The sequence below is a fragment of the Helianthus annuus genome, chromosome 10, assembly GCF_002127325.2.
Source record: "Helianthus annuus cultivar XRQ/B chromosome 10, HanXRQr2.0-SUNRISE, whole genome shotgun sequence".
Classification (NCBI taxonomy): domain Eukaryota; kingdom Viridiplantae; phylum Streptophyta; class Magnoliopsida; order Asterales; family Asteraceae; genus Helianthus; species Helianthus annuus.
The window spans coordinates 61,255,208-61,277,268 of NC_035442.2; the positions used below are offsets into that span (position 1 = coordinate 61,255,208).

Consider the following 22,061-nt stretch of genomic DNA (forward strand, 5'->3'; position numbering starts at 1 on the left):
GATAACTTGCCAGAAAGTATTGATGTTACGTATACGTCATCAGACACTGATCATGAGTCAAAGTTGATAAAAAGTGTGATCGATCAGGTGTTAGAAAAAGATGACAGTGAGGTGTCAAAACCGGAGTCCAAACCCGAGTCAAAGTCTGGGTCAAATGCGTCAAAGCCGACTTTCAATAAGGACAAACGGGTTTATGATAAAGAGTTTTTACTTTCAAAATCTAATTTGAATGATGAATCGGTCAAAGTGGCATATACTTTGAAAGGTTCTGACAAATTATATTTAGATGAAAGTTTTCCAATAAGAAGTGTCAGACTCGAAATGATTCAAAAGGTTTTCAAAATAACAGAAATTAATATTTCTGAAATAAAAGATTTAAATCTTAATGGAAAACCCAAACAGTACACTTCAAGAGATCAACAGAGAATCAACAAGAAAATGGGTTACAATTGTGGTTATAGTTTTCAAAAGAAACCAAACCATAATCGTAATTTCAAAAAGAAAGGTCTTGGTTTTGTCCCACCGAAAAACTATAAAAATGAAAAAATGTATAAACCAAAAACTATGTTTGTTTCAGGGAAAACATCAGAAGCTGAAAAAGAACAATCATTCAGAAGACAGACAAATCAGGAATTCCTTACCAAGAAGCAAGAAGAACTAAAGAAGAATGAAGTACCAAAGAAAATTGAAAAGAGAACTTGTTTTCAATGCAAAATTGCTGGTCATGTGGCAAAGGATTGTCCGAAGACATTCAAGCCAAAACAGGAAATCTCTGGGAAAATGAAAGAAAAAGTTGTTGAAAAGACTGAACTGTCAACCCGGAAGTTTACTGGCTTTGAAAATTCAACTTTTGAAAAAGGAGAATGTTCAAAGAGTGCTTCAAAAAGGAAAGATAATATGCTAAAACAAAAATGGGTTGTGAAAGGTTCAGATAATAGTTCTGGTGATGAATCTAATTCCATAAAATCAGAGGAGCCACATGTTGAGAAAAAGATTGAAAAGAAAGTTCCGATAGTGGACGATGTGAATTTTCCGCCACTGAATGCTAAAAATTACAAATCTAAAATCGGAAAAGTTGAAATTTCAAATCAATTTTATTCTGACAAAGAGAAATTTGATGTTGAAAAAACTTTCAACGGAAATGTGAAACGTATCTTTGGACAAATGGTCAACGGGAAGGCCAAAAGCATCAAAGATTTTTATGCTTCCAAAGGACGTGTTTACAAGCCTGTTGAAAGTAAAGATAAAGAAGATGTTGTTACACCCAAGGAAGGTCAGGCTTGGGTGGATATATTTTTCAAAGAATAAAAACCTGACTTGCCGGAGATCCCAAGTTGGTATCGTGGATCATGAATCGGCATCCTTCTTAATCTGTGTTTGAGGTTTTGCAGGACTTGCCGGAACTCCCAGGTTTGTAAGCGAGGAGTAGGAATCGGCACCTTGAGAATTCAACCAAAAGATGGTAATTGGTTGAAAAACAGGTTTGAAATCTTTAATTGCAAAATCTACAAGTGGCTGTATGATTGTGGTTAGTATAAGTGGTTCAGAATGAGAACCAGTTGCTTCTATAAATGGTTAAATCAAGGTCATTAAATTGAACTTGAGTTACCTATAATTCAGAAGATTGATAAAACAATATGATGATTTGAACCCCAATTTTACAAAAGGTAAAAACAACTAAACTTATTTTCCGGAAAAACCATTCTGATTAAAACAAACTTAAGTGTTTTGAAATCATTATGGGAAAATAGTTTGTTGTGAGGGGGAGTTCTGATTGTTTAAGTCAAACGGATGGAGAATTGAAGTGTTTCGATATCAGTTGTCATGTTCTGTACAGTTTGTTTTCAATTTTTATTAGATGTATTTGAAGTGTTTCGTATCAGTACCGATTCTGTGTCGGTTTGCACCAGGCTCATCCCTACCCCTAAAACTAAAAAAAATTAAAAGTTGAAGAAAAGCAAAAAAAAAAAAAAGTTGTACGATACCGTTGTTGTTCGTACGGTACCCGTGATTAGGGATGAGCAAATGGTACCGGATAGCATCACTGAATTTCTCGAACCAAGAGATTTCCAATATCAATTCAGCACCCACTTTTGTCATTTTCTGTATCAGTGTCGGTTTTTACCTTCATGTACCAATACCGAATAGGATCGTACCGGTATTTTTGATACCAGTATTGGCTCGATATTGGTTGACACTAAGCTTATCCCAACACGTGATATTAAAAAATGATTAAAGTTTAAAAAGTAAAGAAAATAAGTATTATTATAATATTTAATTAATAAAAGTATTAAAAGAAACTATATATTATTATAATATTAAAATTAGTATTCATTAGCTTTTGTTTTTAATATATACATAATATAATATATATATATATATAATGTTCACATGTCTGTTAAAACTCGAGAGAAAGTCAATGATGCAGTTTGTTTTCTAATCGATGGTTCAAATGTTTTCATATTTATAAACTTGACAAACATCACATGTTTTGATCATACATGACTCAAAATTTTGTTTGAATATGAGAAAAGCGTTTTAAAAATATCGTTTTATAATACTTAAATCTTTGTTATTAACTATTTGATTTTTTATTTATTTAACCCGTGTAATACACCGGTTATAACCTAGTATATAATATTTAATATAATATATAAACGATTCCTAGATTTCAGCCTTGCCTCCGTACAGTAGGTATTCTAATTGACATGCGATATATGTATGGCAAGTGTATGTATGGCATTTTGATATATCCATGATGATGAGTATAATTAACTACTAGATGCCCCACCCGCGTTGCGGGTCAATGAACAAATAATTCTCAACAAATTAAAAAAAAAAAAAGAATTATTATAATTTTGCTAGGGAAAAAAACGATGATAAGACGTAATTTTGGGCTCGGGGCAAAATTGTAATTTTTCAGGACTAATGAGTTAGTGTTAGGCAACTCCTTGAGACGAAAAAAAATTAAATCGAGTAAACCAATTAAAACAAAAACCTTTAGACCATATGTAATGGGGCTTTATAAGGGCATGAAAGATTTTGATAATGCCCTTATACCATTACTCATGGGCATTATAGGGGCATGAAGAGTGAGGGGCATTTCTATAATAATGCCCAAAGAGAAGAAAAATAATGGAAAGTAATAAATGAAATGGGCATTAACCATTACACCTTTTTTAAAAGGGCATTGTGATGATGATGTGGTGAAAAATGCCCCTTAGTGGGCATTAACCATTACCTATGGTCTTATAGTTTTGGTGAAAAAAACTAAAACGATGGGAAAAACGTAATTTTTAACTGAGGGCCAAATCATAATTTTAATTCGGGGATAATTTGTAAACTAAATGGACCAACGAGGGAGTGCCAGGAAGTTGCCGACACGACTGTAATTTTACACTGGGGGCAAAATTGTAATGTCACCAGGAAAACAAACAAAAACGATGGGGAAAATCTAAAGTTAAGTTGAGGGTAAAATCGTAACTTGGCTGTGAGAAAAAAACTAATGGCAAAACTATAATTTTGAACCGAGGGCAAAATTGGAATTTTTAGCCAGGAGCAAAAGCGTAAGTTTATTTTTAAGTGGGGGTAAAAACATAATTTTGAACTGATGGGAAAATTGTATTTTTAAGGTTGAAACGGCGCAAAATCGTAATTTTTTAACCTGAGGTAAAATTGAAATATTTAGCTGGGAGCAAAAACGTAAATTTATTTTTAAGCGAGGGCGAAAACATAAATTTGAACTGATGGCAAAATCGTAATTTTAAAGCAGAATAAAATCGTAATTTTGTTGTACCAATAGGGAAGTGACAGACAACTGCCTGGCACTATTACCCCTTCCGCACTTTTTGCCCAATTAAAGTGCTCAACTATTCTTTGCTGACGTCACAAAGTTATGGTTGTAGTAGTTTAAATAAATTGTAATCCAACACAAATTCTCGTTCAGCCCACTTGTAAACCACCGAACAGTCTTGAAACAAGGCCCACAAGGCCTCATGATATGAGCAGCCCAATTCCAAATAAAAATAAACGCACGGTGTCATGAGATTGTAATTAATGGGATATTTTAGGGGAATATAGTTGATAGATGATGCGGACTAAGGGGCTGTTTGGCAACATCTGAATGGTTAAGTGCTGAACTAGTAAGAAGTCTGAAACATTAAGTGTTGAACCAGTAAGAGGTCTGAACCATTAAGAGTTTATATAATGCTTAACCGTTCAGAGGCAAATGTCTGACCAATTCAGATTAGAGGTCTTAACCATTCAGACTCTGCATAAATTTTAACCATTCAGAGGCAAATGTCTGAACCATTCAGACATCTGCTCGTGAAACAGACGGTATGAACCATTAAGTTCTGAACCAGAGATCTGAACCATTAAGAGACTCATTAAGAGGTAAACAAACAGCCCCTTAACCCATGCCTCGCTGAATTAATTTAGGTCTTTAGCTCGTTAAACCCCGTTTGTATCATTTCACCTACAAAACATCAATTTTATTAAGTACACTAGTTTATAAACCCGTGTATTAAACGAGTTTATACAATATAAACGATATATTTATATAATCTTTAAAAAACTTTATATAACTTAAACGATATAATTATATAATCTTTAAAAACTTTATATAACTAACGACCTACGAAACTTTATACAAACGGATTTTTATTACCATATTTAATTAGTAACGAAACTTTATATAAATGAATTTTTATTACCATATGATAGTTCACACACTAACTTGAATTTATCACAAAAATCGGCTCATCTTAATTAGTAACACTGAAAATACCATAATAGTCGTGTAATACAAAGGTTGAATACTGAAAAACATGTAATATACAAATTTATATATTATTAATATGAATGAAATTTCCTATTACGTTACATATAACAATGTATAAATATAATAATAATTTTTATAATTGTGTACCTTTTAAATATAACTTTTATTTAAAATAAATCTCTAAGACCTCAATTATGTTTACAAAAATCATTATTTAAGTTGTTATTTTTCTCTTTATTGGTAAAAAGTCAATTATATTGGGATGACATAAATTAGATTGTTATTCTTACTAATAATTGTTATGCATATTTAATTAATAAATAGTTATTGTAAAGTTATGACATAAATTAAATGTTTATATATGATGAATAAAATCTTTTCATTATTAAAGGTTAACTGACTATGTCACAAATGAATATAAAATGTCCTTAATATATTTTTACCTCTATTAAATTGAAAACACATTTATTGATTATAAATCGGTGTAGCAACAAGCCTTAATATTACCTCATCTATAAAACTTCAAAATGTTAAGTTCCCTCAGTCTATAATTTCAAAACATAGTTCAATAAAAAAATTTATTTTTTTGCAAGATAATCCTCTGGATAGTTGCTCTTTTTTAGCTTTTATTTATATGTTAGAAAAACTTATATATCGACTTTTTATATAATCTCAGACATGGATCACAACTTTTTTGTAATTTAAAATATTTTATTTTAAGAAGTACTAAAATCATAGTTTTTAAAATTATAGATCATTTATGTATATATTTTAAAGAGTGAATTTCAAGGATTGTCCTTTATCTTTATATCTATTTTCAGGCGTTGTCCTTCATGTTCAAAATTGACGAGTTTTGTACTTTATGTTTTCAAATCATACACGTTTTGTCCTTTAAGCCTAACCTAATTAGTTTTTTCAGTTAAATTTGATTATGTGTTTTGCACATGAGGGCATTTTTGTCAATTCAAATTTGGTCTCTTCCACCCATCACCACCTCCATCACAACCTGCCACCACCCACCCCACCCTACCTCCACCTCCACCTCCATCAACCGCCGCCTTCACCACCTGCCACTAACAGCCGCAATTACCATGTGCCACCTTCCTCATTGATAGTTTGGTAAATGATTGCCTTGCCCTTTCTCTATTCAGCTTCACAATATATAAAATATTACAACATCAATTTAGCCTCAATCAAAGCTCACAGAATTGCCTAACCGATGCTAATAATCTGCACAATTATAATACAAACATTGACTTTCTAAATATACTAATACTCCCCCGCAGTCGAAATGGGAGGCTCTCGAATGTTGAGACTGGACCTGAAGTCGTCGAAGAGGACCTTTGGCAAACCTTTTGTGAATATGTCCGCTATTTGATATCGAGACGGGACATGGTGAACCCGAACGTGGCCTTTGGCGATCTTTTCTCGAACAAAATGGATGTCCATTTCAATGTGTTTCGTCCTTTGGTGTTGTACGGGGTTACCCGCAAGGTATATAGCACTTACATTGTCACAAAAAACTAAGGTTGCTTGTTTCGGTGAATGATGAAGTTCGAGCAGCAAGTTACGTAACCAACAAACTTCGGAGACCACATTTGCAACCCCACGGTATTCTGCTTTGGCACTAGAACATGAGAGTGTTGGTTGTCGTTTTGAAGACTACGAAAGGAGATTGTCTCCCATATAGACACAATAACCCGAGGTTGAACGTCGCATATCGGGGCAGCCTCCCCAATCGGCGTCAGTGTAAGCGACAAGAGAAGATTGTTGAGCCGGTTGAAGATGTAACCCGTAATGAATTGTGCCACGTATATATCGAAGAATACGTTTAAGAGCATGCATATGGGAAGTAGTTGGGCAGTGCATGTGAAGACATATTTGTTGAACGGCATAAGAGATATCGGGTCGGGTGAAAGTCAAATATTGAAATGCACCAGCGAGACTTCGGTATTCCGTGACATTGTCCAGCGGAGTGCCGGTGTTAACGCTCAATTTTTGCTGGGTATCGACAGGTGTGGCTGCTGGGTTACAATCCGCAAGACCCGTTCGTTCAAGTATTTCTTTGGCGTATTTTTCTTGAGAAAGAAACATGGTATTTTTGTTGCGGGTGACTGATATGCCAAGGAAATAAGTGAGCGGTCCGAGATCGGTCATTGCAAATTCTTGTGAAAGTTGAGACATAAATCTGTCACGGAGAGCATTAGAGGAAGTGATTAGCAAAATGTCATCCACATAAAGTAATATAAAAGCCATGTGATCTTGTTCCTTGAAGATGAAGAGTGAGTGATCACATTGGCTGTGCTTGAACCCCATTTTGAAAACGTAGTCCGCGAAGCGTTGGTACCACGCTTGGTGCTTGCTTGAGCCCGTATAAAGACTTTTTAAGAAGACAAACATGATTTGGGTAATGTGGATCCCGAAAACCCATCGGTTGATGCATAAAAACGGTTTCGTTGGGGTTCCCATGTAGAAACGCGTTTTTCACATCTAATTGGTGAACCGGCCATGAGTTTGAAAGTGCCAATGATATAACGGTTGAGATTGTGGCCGGTTTTACAACCGGACTAAAAGTTTCGCCACAATCCACACGGATTTGTTGAGAACGACCGTCACACACTAGACGTGCTTTGTACCGTTCAAGTGTTCCGTCCGCCTTCTTTTTATGCCTGAAAATCCACATACTTCGAACAATATTCATACCGGGCTGATTAGGTACTAGTTCCCAAGTCCTATTATTAATAAGGGCCTGAAACTCGTCAGTCATAGCATTTTTCCAATCCGTATTGGATAAGGCTTCAGTTGGGGTTTCGGGAAGAGGAGAAATGGTGGGAGTAGTGGTGTTGAGATTAAAAAGTGTCTTTGGTTTAGAGATGCCAGACGTGGACCGAGTACGGATTGTTCGGGTGGTTGTGGATGGTTCGGTAGCCACGGGTTGGGTCGGGACAGGTTGAGGTGCGGCTGGTGGGTCGGTGACAAAGGGTTGTGGGCTGCTGTTGTTGGCAGTGGGATGGGGGTGGCCGGCTGTTTGTGAGGGGGAAATGGGAGGTGTAGATTAAGTAGGTGGAGAAGGGGGTGTACCTACTGTGGGGGTGGGAGTAGTAGAATTTGAGGTGGGGAGTGGAGATGAGGGAGTTTGTGATGGAATGGAAGTTGGGGAAGACCACAACAGTGGATGTGGTTTGGATGTGAGCTGATCATATGAGGGTTTGGAAGTGGAAATAGTAGTGAAAGGAAAAATGTCTTCATTAAAAACAACATCCCTGGAAATAGTTATTTGGTTGGTGGTCATATTGTAGCATTTATAACCTCTATGATTAGAGGGGTGGCCAAGAAAAACGCACGGTTTTGAGCGATCCGCGAGTTTGTGGATGGAGTGTGAAGGAAGCAGAGGGTAGCAAAGACACCCAAAGGTGCGTAAATGGTCATAGGTGGGGTGTTGATTGTATAAGCAAAGGGTGGGTGTAGAATTGTTTAGAACTTTGGTGGGTAAGATGTTAAGTAAATAGGTGGCATGTTCAAGGGCGTGAGGCCAAAAATGAAGAGGAACCGATGCTTGAGATAAAATGGTGCGCATTATATTATTAATGGACCGTATTTTACGCTCCGCCTTACCATTTTGTGAAGATGTGTAAGGGCATGAAAATTGGAATGTCATCCCGTTTGATTTGCAAAAGTTATGAAAAGAGGTATTGTTGTACTCACGACCATTGTCACATTGAAAAGATTTGATGGGGATGTTGAATTGTGTAGATATTAATTTGGGAAATTCTAAAAATTTGGAAAAGACTTGAGATTTAGAGGTTAAGGCATATGTCCATAAGAAATTGGTTTTGTCATCTAGAAAAAGAAGGTAATAGCGATGTCCATTAGATGACAAAACCGGTGATGTCCAAAGATCGCTATGTATAATGTCAAAAGGCAAATAAGTAAAATTATGCGAATCATAAAAAGGAAATTTAATTTGCTTGCCAAACACACAAGGTTCACAAAGAGATGAAGTTTTGACATTAGTAGAATGCAAACAATGTTTTAAAGTGCGTAAAATATTAAAGGCGGGGTGTCCAAGGCGGCAATGCCAAGTATCTTGACACACTTCTAAAAATGAAGAAGCGAGAACATGAGATGCTTGAGCTTGGTAAGTTGAGGGTATGGTGAGTGGATATATGTAACAACTGTCACTAAAATCCATAATTAGGATGGTAATTAGCTATTAAGAAAACCCTAATTGAGAAACCCAAGTAATTCTGCACTAACCCTAAAATTTCCAGATCAATCAGAATCAGGATCAGGGCCCCTAAAACTCAGGGGGGATAAACCCTAGCCAACGATTATCTTCATAACTCTCTATCAAAATCGAATTTTATGAAACTGTCAACACAGCAAGCCTAGTTACACACGTAGCTACCCTATGAACATAGGTTACCACTCGCATAGCGCGACGCCCATGGGGGTACCCCTCGCGCTACGCGACGGTGTCAAATTTCATGTATAAATAGAGGAGTCTGGGACTTGAATTCTGTCTTTGAAACGACGTAAAAACTCGCTGTGTACGTCAAGTTATAACAGAAACAATACAACAAACACACACGGGTCTCGAATTGCTGCCGCAATCAGGATAATAACTCGATCGCTATTACGATTCAACGTCCGATCGATTATAATTATCCAACGATAGTCCAGATGCTGCTCAATTGAGCTTGTACTTTGATTATTCGTCGTGATTTCGACTTGAATATTAGAGTGCTGTTCGAATTCGGACTATGCTCTGTTATTCGTTGTGAATCCGATTGAATTATCGAGTATTGCACTGATTAATCGTTGTGAAGGTTTAATCTCGTGAACTGACGTAATTGCTGTATTAGTTACTAACCTGTGTGTGTGCATTATGTTAAAGTAGGTTTAATCAAAGCTAATCAGTAGGCTTATACCTTGCCCGTTAAATCTGCAATGTGAGTCATTCCTCTTTTATAAACTCTTTTCTCACAGTTTGTGAGCCAACTGTTTTACAATACTCCAAATTATTTTCAAAGTGTTATAATTACAGGGATTAAGTCGTGGTTATCTTAACCGCCGGTTAGTGGGGTATTGTGCACATTACTAATTTCTCACCGTTAGGCAATAAGCCCTAACATGGGTTAGGCTAATAAGACCTAACAGTGACAAAACGTCACTAATTGGGTGACTGGACCCAATAGTGGTATGACCATCGTCACACGGGTGGCAAGACCAGATATTAATTAAGATACTGCCATAGTAATCGCTCTTATGCTGTAATTTATAACTATGTGTCATTTTATCAAAATGAATGATTCACTCAGTATTTCCCGCTGACAAAACCCTTTTTAAAACACGTTTCAGGTAATTACAGTATATTGGAGTAAGAATTGGATCCAGCACTGAAGGACTTCAAGAAGTGGCTTATTTTATTAATTAAATCAAATTAAGAAATATCATTTTTATTAAAAGCTACCTTTGTAAAACATGGAATTTATTCCATCTATTTAAATAAAATCCGGTGTTTCTAAACTCTGATATTTTTCCTAACTCACGGTCCTGATGAAATTTCCGCTGCAATGTTTTCCAAAAATAATCACCGGTACCACTGGACTGCTCACGGCACCCGATTCCGTCCAGGGTGGGTCGGGGGTCGTAACAGAAGGTGGTATCAGAGCCACTGCTTTAAGCCTATAAGTGTTGTGATAATAATACTTAAGCTTAAATAAAAAGAGTTAGGAGATTTCTATTAAATGGTAGCACAGCTGATAGCAGTTAGACTTGAACATAAGAAAAGATGCCTTAGTATAAGCTAAGTCACTGGTTTACACAATTAGGTGTTATGATAATACCTAAGTGAAACGGAGAATTAGAAACTTAATATTATCTGATAGCACTCCGGATGGTATTTAGACTTGAACTTAAGAATTTTGCCTTAAAATAAACTTTAAGGTAAATTACTTATATAAGTATAATGAATACTGGTATGACGGTTAGCAGGCAATAGCACTTAATTGCTATTTATTCTTGCTTACTGATATTATTTGGTCTAGAATAAGATATGTTATGGGAATACAAATTTTCTTGATTCTGGATAAAAGCCCTAATGAAAGAGGCACTTTTTGAAAAGATACTATTTATGGGAAATAGAAAATTTTCTCCGGCAAAACTGGGTCTAGAGTAGCAGACTCTCCAGCTTGTCCGGACATATTGAGATTACCGCTCCGGCGCGAACCGGATAAGATGGGGTAAAGGATACGTCAAATCAGTGACAAGATTTCCCTAAATAGTATCATGACCAAATACCTGAGTGGTTCTTGGAAATATGAATCTGTTAAATACATTGACCTGATAAATGGTATGTTTATTTCAGCATGTGAAATATGTGATTATATAAATAGGTATATCTATAAGGAAATTCCAAAAACATAAGAATTGACAAATTGAAATAAAACACAAGCATCCGTGTCTAGAATTCTTTATCAGGAATCTCTTTTCCAATATCAAACATTATTTTGTTTGATCATTTACCTCGTAACTCATACAATGAGAACCCTTTAAAGATGGGATATCATCGAAAGTATAAAAATTTACAATACACAAGTAAGAAACATACAAAGTTGTGCTAATACACAAGAAAACACATGAAACTTAAAATATACGTCCACAGACGTTGAAATATATCACACACGACTTTCCAAGGCAAGACCTTTGAAAAGTATAAATTAAGCACGATGACACCAATACTAATTCTGTCAGTAGAAAACTACTAATAAAAAAGAAGCACTTTGCCACGTGATCCTATAAACGATCTACATTTCGCTGAGGTACGTTGGAACAAGATTTCACAATCATTGGTGCACAGTCTAAACTAAGTCATAATTATTATCACTGAAAAAGGAGTCACATACCTTTGCAAATTCCCTATTCCATTTCAGTTCATTCGACATTCCTTGATAATGGCACTTAACAACGGTTATCACACAAAATTCCAGATAAAAGTTCTTATATTCCCTTCGTAGCAATTCCGACTTCTGCCTATAATAAGTTGACTTTCGTGTTCTTGTAATGGTCATCATACCATAAAGAATTCTTTCATAATAGCAAATAGTGATCTATCTCGTTTCTTGGTAAATCCATACACTATTTGTTGTGCATATGGTTCATATGAGTTATAAGACCCTAGGAAGGCTTCATTCCAAATTATTGTTTTATCCAACCTCAAATATCATTTCATTATACTTGATCTTTGCATTACCGCGTTTTGCAAAATGATTACTCTTTGATATTTGATCGATAAATTTTTTCCTTTGAAAAACTCGATTTCCTTTTAATGGTATACATGGTTTTGTTGTAACCATGTCAGAACTTTCTTGAACTCATTTTGTTTACACCAAAGTTCAATTGTTTGAACTTGCTCGCATTTTCGTATTCAATTCAAAATCCCATATGATGGATTGAAGCCATCATATTCAAAATAGTCCCAACAAGCACTTCAATTCTCTTGAACCATAGCATGCTTGTTTAGTCTTCGAATTCATCAAATCATTTTTTTGATTACGATCACCTTGTGGTGACATTCTTCACAAAATTTAAAAATTGCGCTAATCTCGTTTAAATTATTTATTTTTGGTGAATATTTGTAATAAAATATTAATAATAGTAGGTATTAATAGTATTTTTAGGTATTAAGGTTATTATCAAGACAGGTATTGGATAGCGTAGCCTTAGTTAGGCATGGACTGATCACCTATGCTTAAACAAGACAGTACTAACCAATATCCAACAATGATAATAACTATTTAATATATATAAATTAAGTCATCATACTTATTTAGTAAATTTCAATTATATATATATAAATATTTTATATTATATATATAGATATATATATACTTTGTATTGTAAAGAGAAGATATATTTTCATAGAACAATTAAAGGGACGAATAAAATTATCTAAATAATTGTCTAAGTATTCATGAACAAGACATATTATAAATAAATGTTCATCTTATAGAAATATTCTTTTATAAAATATATATATTAAAATATCAAATGTTATTTACACAAACCAATATTTAAGTATGCTTGATATTAAAATAAACATTTATTATCTTACTTTTATAATTTAAAATACCTCATTATAAAATCTTATAGTTAAACACACTTGATTTTAAAAAAAATGGTAATCGTAAGTTCTAGAATATTGGGTAAACCTATATCATTATTTTGTCACAATTTACCATGGGTTTTGATATTTTAAACCTATCTATATTTATTTATTATTCTACTTTATGATAACATAAAAGGAAAAGGTATTTAATAAATCAAAATATCACCTATCCTTAAATAAAACATTTTGATTAAAATCATCTGAATACAATTATGTATTACGACAAAAATACACTTGTCTTCTCATGTATTCTTACAAATCACCCATCTCAGCACATTGATTTTCTCATATCATAATTCAATATTTGACGAATCATTTTCATGTTTCCATTTCATTTTGAACCTGTCAATCTTAAGTCTTCCTTAGGTACCAATCAAAATAAGTTTTCTTCTGACAAAGAAATTTTATTAATTCCAAAAAGTTCTTCACATTCATTCTAAAAATCTATACATCATATATCTTCTGGCTTAAACATAATCACCTTGGAAACTATATCATTTCATCGGAATGTCTCATCTTTTGAAATATCCAGATTCGCTTCCTTGAAACTCTCAATTTCGAAAACAGTGAATTTATTCGGTCATCATTATTAAATTCTTTCAATCATTACAAACACTTTGTAGCGTCCGAATAGATTTGTAGCATGTGCTAAACCCTATTCATACGCCATTCATTTGATTTGTCATATTCTTGGTACAATTATGTACTCAGATTATGATACACTAAACTCTATTGTCCAGTACCATTTAAGTAAACGATATTGATTTTCGGATAATCATTAACAAATCATTTTCCATACTTCCATTCACAAATAGATATTTATCAATTCAGAACCTTCCTTAATTGATCAAAGAAAATTCATTTCGGATATTGAATCCAATTGTTCCTATAAGTCATTTTTATTTTCAAAATTCATACCCTCAAAATATCCTTTGATTCCATTCCACGATACATTGTTTCTCTTAATTAGAAGAAGAAACATAACCCAAGAAAATATCATAATCCAAATCTCGAGGACGAGATTGTTATTAAGGTGGGGAGGATGTAACAACTGTCACTAAAATCCATAATTAGGATGGTAATTAGCTATTAAGAAAACCCTAATTGAGAAACCCAAGTAATTCTGCACTAACCCTAAAATTTCCAGAACAATCAGAATCAGGATCAGGGCCCCTAAAACTCAGGGGGGGATAAACCCTAGCCAACGATTATCTTCATAACTCTCTATCAAAATCGAATTTTATAAAACTGTCAACACAGCAAGCCTAGTTACACACGTAGCTACCCTATGAACATAGGTTACCACTCGCGTAGCGCGACGCCCATGGGGGGTACCCCTCGCGCTACGCGACGGTGTCAAATTTCATGTATAAATAGAGGAGTCTGGGACTTGAATTCTGTCTTTGAAACGACGTAAAAACTCGCTGTGTACGTCAAGTTATAACAGAAACAATACAACAAACACACACGGGTCTCGAATTGCTGCCGCAATCAGGATAATAACTCGATCGCTATTACGATTCAACGTCCGATCGATTATAACTATCCAACGATAGTCCAGATGCTGCTCAATTGAGCTTGTACTTTGATTATTCGTCGTGATTTCGACTTGAATATTAGAGTGCTGTTCGAATTCGGACTATGCTCTGTTATTCGTTGTGAATCCGATTGAATTATCGAGTATTGCACTGATTAATCGTTGTGAAGGTTTAATCTCGTGAACTGACGTAATTGCTGTATTAGTTACTAACCTGTGTGTGTGCATTATGTTAAATTAGGTTTAATCAAAGCTAATCAGTAGGCTTATACCTTGCCCGTTAAATCTGCAATGTGAGTCATTCCTCTTTTATAAACTCTTTTCTCACAGTTTGTGAGCCAACTGTTTTACAATACTCCAAATTATTTTCAAAGTGTTATAATTACAGGGATTAAGTCGTGGTTATCTTAACCGCCGGTTAGTGGGGTATTGTGCACATTACTAATTTCTCACCGTTAGGCAATAAGCCCTAACATGGGTTAGGCTAATAAGACCTAACAGTGACAAAACGTCACTAATTGGGTGACTGGACCCAATAGTGGTATGACCATCGTCACACGGGTGGCAAGACCAGATATTAATTAAGATACTGCCATAGTAATCGCTCTTATGCTGTAATTTATAACTATGTGTCATTTTATCAAAATGAATGATTCACTCAGTATTTCCCGCTGACAAAACCCTTTTTAAAACACGTTTCAGGTAATTACAGTATATTGGAGTAAGAATTGGATCCAGCACTGAAGGACTTCAAGAAGTGGCTTATTTTATTAATTAAATCAAATTAAGAAATATCATTTTTATTAAAAGCTACCTTTGTAAAACATGGAATTTATTCCATCTATTTAAATAAAATCCGGTGTTTCTAAACTCTGATATTTTTCCTAACTCACGGTCCTGATGAAATTTCCGCTGCAATGTTTTCCAAAAATAATCACCGGTACCACTGGACTGCTCACGGCACCCGATTCCGTCCAGGGTGGGTCGGGGGTCGTGACAATATAGGTCACCGGTGCTATCACATCGGAGGAGAGGCTTCCGAGTGTGGAGTTCCTTCACATCAAAACCAAAGGGGTCAAATTCGATGGAAACATTGTTGTCGGTGGTGAAACAACGGACGGAAATTAAATTTTTAACAAGTTTGGGTGAGAAAAGAATATTATTTAGTTTGAAATTAGGAAAAGGGTGTGGTAGGGTATGATTTCCAATAGCATAGACCAGAATTGTTTTGCCATCACCGACGATAATGTTTCGATTATAAACCTTACTAAAACAGGAAGAAAGATTACTAGAGTTGTGAGTCATTATACCTGTGGCACCGGTGTCCATGTACCAATTTTGATCCTGAGGATGGAGCGAGAAGGAGCTAAAAGCTTGGTCTAGTTCCATCGGAGTGTAATTGGTGTCCGAGGCATTATAAGCTTACTGTGGGCGTGGGCCTAAGATACCCTGTTGTGGGCTGGTTGTTGTAGGCCGAGATGGCAGGGCTGTTGGGTACAGGCAGGGCGGTGCGGGCCAGTAGTAAGGAGTTGGGTTGGGCCAGGTTGGTGGTCGGTTTTGGGAGTATGAAGATGGGGCAGTGGACCAGTAGGAGGAAGGCCATGGGGAGTATTGGGTAGTGGCCGGTTGGCGTCCGCGACCTCGGCCACGACCCCGACCACGGGCTGAATTTGGAGCTGTGTGCGGTGAAGGGGAGGGTGCGGTTTGGGTTGGAGTTTGAGCATGTTGGGTATGGGAAGTGTGTAGGGCTGTGGCATTAGAAACCCGGTTAGCCTTAGTCGTTTCCTCTAGAATCAACTGTGACCGGGCTTCATAGAATGTAGGGAATGGTTTGGTATCGGCAATAATGGAACCGACCCCCCCCCCCCATATGCCTCATTTAACCCGGTGATTAGTTGAATCACAAGAGTATGTTCGGTCACCGGAGAGCCCACATTAGCAAGTTGATCGGATAAAATTTTTACCTCTTGACAATAGGCGGACATGGATGGAAAAGAGTCAAGTTTGACATTTGCAAACTTCCTTTGTAGTAGCACAGCCCGGGTCTCCTGATTATCGTGAAAAATGCTTTTCAAGGCTGTCCAAGCATAACAAGCGGTTGAGTTGGGACGGATGATGGTGCTTAGAAGATAGTGTGAAATGGTGCCATAGATCCATTGAAGGACTATGGCATCAAGGCGATCCCACACGTCATCGGTTTTGGAGTCCGATGATTTTTCTTTGTCCGTGTCTTTGGCGGCAGCGGAGGATGTTTCGATTTGGCAAGGTGAAAGATGGTCGAGAACTTGATAGGCTCGACAATGGAGTTTGAAGAGTTCCGCCCATGAGGCGTATTCACTTGTTTCCATCTTGAGAGTAATGGGGATGAATGTTTTGATATTGGAAACAGTTATAGCGGGGTGGTTTTTAGGATCATTGAAAAGAAGGGAATGGTAGACCAAGAAAGAAGTTAGCTGTTGTGAGAGGAAGGGAAGGGGTTGGCAGGATCGAATGAGTTAGAGGGCTGATACCATGATAGTTTGGTAAATAATTGCCTTGCCCTTTCTCTATTCAGCTTCACAATATATAAGATATTACAACATCAATTTAGCCTCAATCAAAGCTCACAGAATTGCCTAACCGATGCTAATAATCTGCACAATTATAATACAAACATTGACTTTCTAAATATACTAATACTCATCACTTGCCATCACAGACTATAACCACCTTTAAATTCGAATTGGGGGTTATACCGAATCTGCATACCTAGCAAACCATAGAGAGTCGTCATTAATTTTACTATTTCCAAGAGCCAAATTTGTCGGCAAGTATTTGTTTGGATAAAAAAAAACTTATTTTCACTGTTGTATTATTCCATTCCGGCATTGCTTGCCAATTCGACCAGCCAAATGTTTTGCAATAAGTGACCATTTCTTACAGCCATGCTTTTCAACCAACTCTTTAATACGATCATCTGAACAGAGATTTACATATAAAATTAATAACTATTTTGTTAAACATGACAAACACAGCAAAATAATACAACTTAATGAATCTTCTAGAAATATAATCCAAAAGATACCTCTTTGGTCCAAGGTCCTTTAACTAGTTCATGGTTAAGAACTTTCTGCCAACGATGCACGCATTGAATATCTGATCGTCCTGGGATAGATTCAGCTTCACAAGCCAAAGAAAAAAAAACATAAAATTAGATGAAATTATAAAGAGTATCAAATTGGTAATACTTTGTTGAATTGCTATTATAAAAGTTGTATGTCGTGCTTCTGATCAAGAGAAGAAAAAGAAGGAGGTCAATAAGAATAGTCAAGTATCCCTTGCCAACTTGATTGCAAGCTTGCCTATTTTCTTCCAGTTCCTCATCACCTGCAATCACACCTTTAAATTCGAATTGGGGGTTAAGAAGATTAATTGTACTATTTGGTTGCAAACCTGTGCTATTACTAGAGATCCTAAAGCTTGAGCCAGTGAAGATGTTACTTCACCCCCAGTTCCGGAACGACAATATTGAATCGCAGCTGTTGCAGATCCGGTATAACCCCCAATTCAAATTTAAAGGTGGTTACAGTCTGTGATGGCAGGTGATGAAGAAGGTGGCACATGGTAATCGCGGCGGTTAGTGGCAGGTGGTGAAGGCGGCAGTTGATGGAGGTGGAGGTGGAGGTAGGGTGGGGTGGGTGGTGGCAGGTTGTGATAGAGGTGGTGATGGGTGGAAGAGACCAAATTTGAATCGACAAAAATGCCCTCATATGCAAAGCACATGACCAAATTTAACTGAAAAAACTAACTGGGTTAGGCCTAAAGGACAAACCGTGCATGATTTGAAAACATAAAGTACAAAACTCGTCAATTTTGAATATAAAGGACAACGTCTGAAAATGAGTATAAAGATAAAGGACAATCCTTGAAATTCACTTTATTTTAAATGTAAATTAGAATTAGATATTAATTATTATAATTATTAATGAGTTAAAGATGAAATTGTCATGTGACATTAATTGGAAATAAGTTAGAGGAGAGAATACCATTTGACAGTAAATGTAATCCTTTATTAGTATTAGATGCTATAAGCGGCCCTAAACGACTTAAAAACTAATAAAAACTATACAAAAATACATATGAAGATAAGATGTGCTTGCAACACATAATGGCTCTTGAAGATCTAAACAGAGCTGATGTTGTTCTTGTAGAAAACTGATCTGATTCAGAGTAAGTTAATGTATCCTGTTACAACAATGTGAACATCAAACCATGGTTAATGTGTATTTTGTTTTTTTATTTTATTAGGAGGTACGGGTTTGTGCTCTGTATTGTGTTGTTGTCGATGGCAGCATGGATGAAAATATTTGAGTAACAATTTGGGTGACTTTCAACTCATTGTAAATTTGAGCCAATTCGACTCGTTAGGATAAATTATTTGCCAAGTCGACTCGTTTTCAATTCGACTCGTTAGGATAAATTATTTGCCAAAAGCATGAACATGGTTTTGATTTTCATATTTGCCCAGTTTACAAAATGGGTTAACAGAACAAATCAGTCGTTGACTATTGACTCTTAACATTGAACTTCCATACTTGGTAAAAGTGTAAAATACAATATGTATGATGAACTTCACACCATTGTTATAAAACCATCAACAATCATTCAACCCCCAATCATTCATCTTCTTCAATTCAAATATGAAATCCACCTCCTTTGTTTGTCGCCATTTGGGGAGTGACTGGAATAGGGGTGGGAAGTGATTGGAGTTGATTGGGATTATGATCGGAAAATGGATCGAGGATCGTGTGAGTTAAGGGTTTTAAAAAATTGTGTGTGTGTGTGGGGGGGGGGGGGTTTGAACAATGTTGTGGGTTTTCAGTATGGTGTTGAAGAGGAATTAATACATATACCCTCACATGTTTGGTATGTGGGGAGATTTAACTGTTAAAACAAACCAAGTTAGTGACAAAGGATTAAATAGGTAATAAAAAAATAAATGTAAAGGATGTATTCGGCAAGTTTTAAAGATAAAGGACAAAACATATAACTTTTTACAAATGTAAAGGACGTTTTCTGCAATATACTTTTCTTTTTAACACAGGTTGTTTCATTTTTTTTTTCTCTTTTAAGAATTTAATTCACATATATTGTATACTCTCTTAAAAGAGAAAGTCGGTGGCTTTTGCCACCGACGTTTTCTCCGTTTTGTCTTACATACATGTGCTAAAAAGGTGACTTAATCCATTCGTCTTATATACATGTGCTAAAAAGGTGACTTAATCCATTCATTTATACCATGTTTTGTCCTTATCTTCTTTGTAAGAAAATTGTGAAGACCAAAAAGCAAAAATGTCACACCCCCAAAATCCACACGCGGAGTACCACCGCTTGGAGGCGTGACATGACCAGGATCTTAACCACCAATCATATTGAACATGTAATATAGTTAAGTATAGCGGAAGCATTTAAGTAAACCCAAACATAAATATTAATGTATGAATCATCATAAGTGTTCAAATAGCATTCATGATCCTTTGCCCACAACGACCTGCTCCTCCCTGTGCAAGCTCCATAATGTACCTAAGGTCCTGCAAGGCATGCAGCAGAGAGTCAACAACTAGTTGAGCGAGTTCATAGAAAGTAAGTTCAGTAATAGAAATGGTATAGCAAGCATTGCGTTCGTTCATCTAATCATGTATCGTATTAGTTCGTTCATTGCTCATGTATAGTATTGGTTTCCATCGCGGGCCCTTTCGGCATGTATGCGAAGATTTGGGTTAATACTCCCAAATATCCTAGACTATGTATATTTGTATCGCTGGCCACCCTGGCATGTGTGCGAAGTTCTAATATGTATAGTTCGCAGCCTTCCCGAGGCATGTGTGCGAAGATCAGTCATAATTATCGCAGCCAACCCTTGGCGTGTGTGCGAAGATCTGTTCATGTAGGTATACTAGTCTAGCCGTATCTTATCCTTCACCATCCTCACCCTGAGGACTCGTATCATTAAGTTCCATTAACTAAGTATGTACGTATAATTCATTCAATCCCATTCCCACCCTGGGAACCCCATGCCTTGGCTGTGTGAACTCACCTTGGGTTTGCTCGGCAGATACACAAGAGAGGGTTTCTTGAACTAACAGTGATCAATCACGTCCTAACAGGGTTATCACACTAGTCAGGTTTTGCGTTCAAGTATTGCACGCATGAACCACATAAGTTAACATGTTAAAAGCACGTGTAGGTCATGGCAACACTTATTGCACGACATCAGTCAATTAGTATAATAGAATCATACATTGTGCGATTTAACAATTGGGCCCACTAACCTAAACAAATCCAATAACAAATCTCGGCCCAAACCGATCGCACATAAGGGCCTTGTGCAATCTGATTAATTCAGCCCGACAATAATACCCAGCCCAAATATAACATACGGCCCAAAAACAAGCGAACAACATCTTGTGCGATTCATACAATCTTGTGCGACTGGGGTTACATTGTGCGATCAGGTTCCTTTGTGCGACTGGTAACCCTTGTGCGAGTGAACTGGGTTGTGCGACTAGACCAGCCCAACATGTCCATCGGCCCAACAGTTAGACTAACCCAATAACCTTGTGCGACCAAGACATCTTGTGGCGGCCGGATGTCTTGTGTGATTGGGTCAGCTTGTGCGAATGGGCCTCTTGTGCGACCAAGAGACCTTGTACGGTTGGACTTGAGCATCCGAATTTATGCCAAACAGTTGGATAGTCTCCATATTTCAAGCAATATTGTTACAAGCATTTAACAGTTTCCAAGTTTACCAAATAAATCAACAACCAAACAGTTTCAATCATGGCCATATTTCGATCAAAACAAGCATCCATTCATTAATCCATAAGAACCCTAATCTAACATATGAACCATATTCATACGATTTAACATCATACAACATCATCATCGAGCAACATTCAAACTATCATTCAAACAATCCGAACCTATGATATAGTGGCCGATTTACATCTATTATGCCTTAGATTATTTCATGCAATCCGATTTATTAACATTTTCACATAACCCGATTACATAATAATTATATCATCATTCCAGATCCTAGCACATGATTATCCATCCATATAATTCACATCTCATCCGATTACAATCATTCGGTAAACAATCAATTAGCATGAATACTAGCAATACCACATGAACCATACATAAACACAATCAAAGATATACTAACCGAATTAGAGAAGAAGCAATGGTGATCCGAGTATGGAATGATCTTGCCGTCGGGTTCCAAGCAACCGAGAGAGAGAAAGAGTCTAGGGTTTTTGTGTGTTTTATGTTTTGTAACGAATGAGGTGAAATCCCCTCATGTGTGTATGTTTGTACGTGCAAAAGAAAAGCAATGGGCCGGCCCCTACTTGGGCAGCCCTTGAAGTCCGAACACAAGTAAAACGGCCCAAAGGCTTAGGCTTATGCGAGGGTGAGTGTTGTGCGATCGGGTTTGATGTGTGGTTCGGGTTATTGACATACATACAATATACACAATGCACATAACACATCATTCATTCAATTATACAATCAAGTCCACATAAGTACGT

General features: G+C 36.4%; 2 protein-coding genes across 2 annotated transcripts; both read right to left on the reverse strand.

Moving 5' to 3' along the window:
- Window positions 1-6,445: 6,445 nt before the first annotated feature.
- Window positions 6,446-7,039, reverse strand: LOC110882270 (uncharacterized mitochondrial protein AtMg00810-like). Its single transcript, XM_022130336.1, has one exon. It carries the CDS (start codon window positions 7,037-7,039, stop codon window positions 6,446-6,448), a length of 594 nt encoding a protein of 197 aa, XP_021986028.1.
- Window positions 7,040-16,283: 9,244 nt separating this feature from the next.
- LOC110882269 lies at window positions 16,284-16,838 on the reverse strand. The gene has a single exon (XM_022130335.1). It carries the CDS (start codon window positions 16,836-16,838, stop codon window positions 16,284-16,286), a length of 555 nt encoding a protein of 184 aa, XP_021986027.1.
- Window positions 16,839-22,061: the final 5,223 nt, after the last annotated feature.

Bases quoted from the DNA above. Each gene is read 5' to 3' on its own strand.
- LOC110882269 (XM_022130335.1), bottom strand. From the start codon at position 16,838: ATGGAAACAAGTGAATACGCCTCATGGGCGGAACTCTTCAAACTCCAT.
- LOC110882270 (XM_022130336.1), bottom strand. From the start codon at position 7,039: ATGGCTTTTATATTACTTTATGTGGATGACATTTTGCTAATCACTTCC.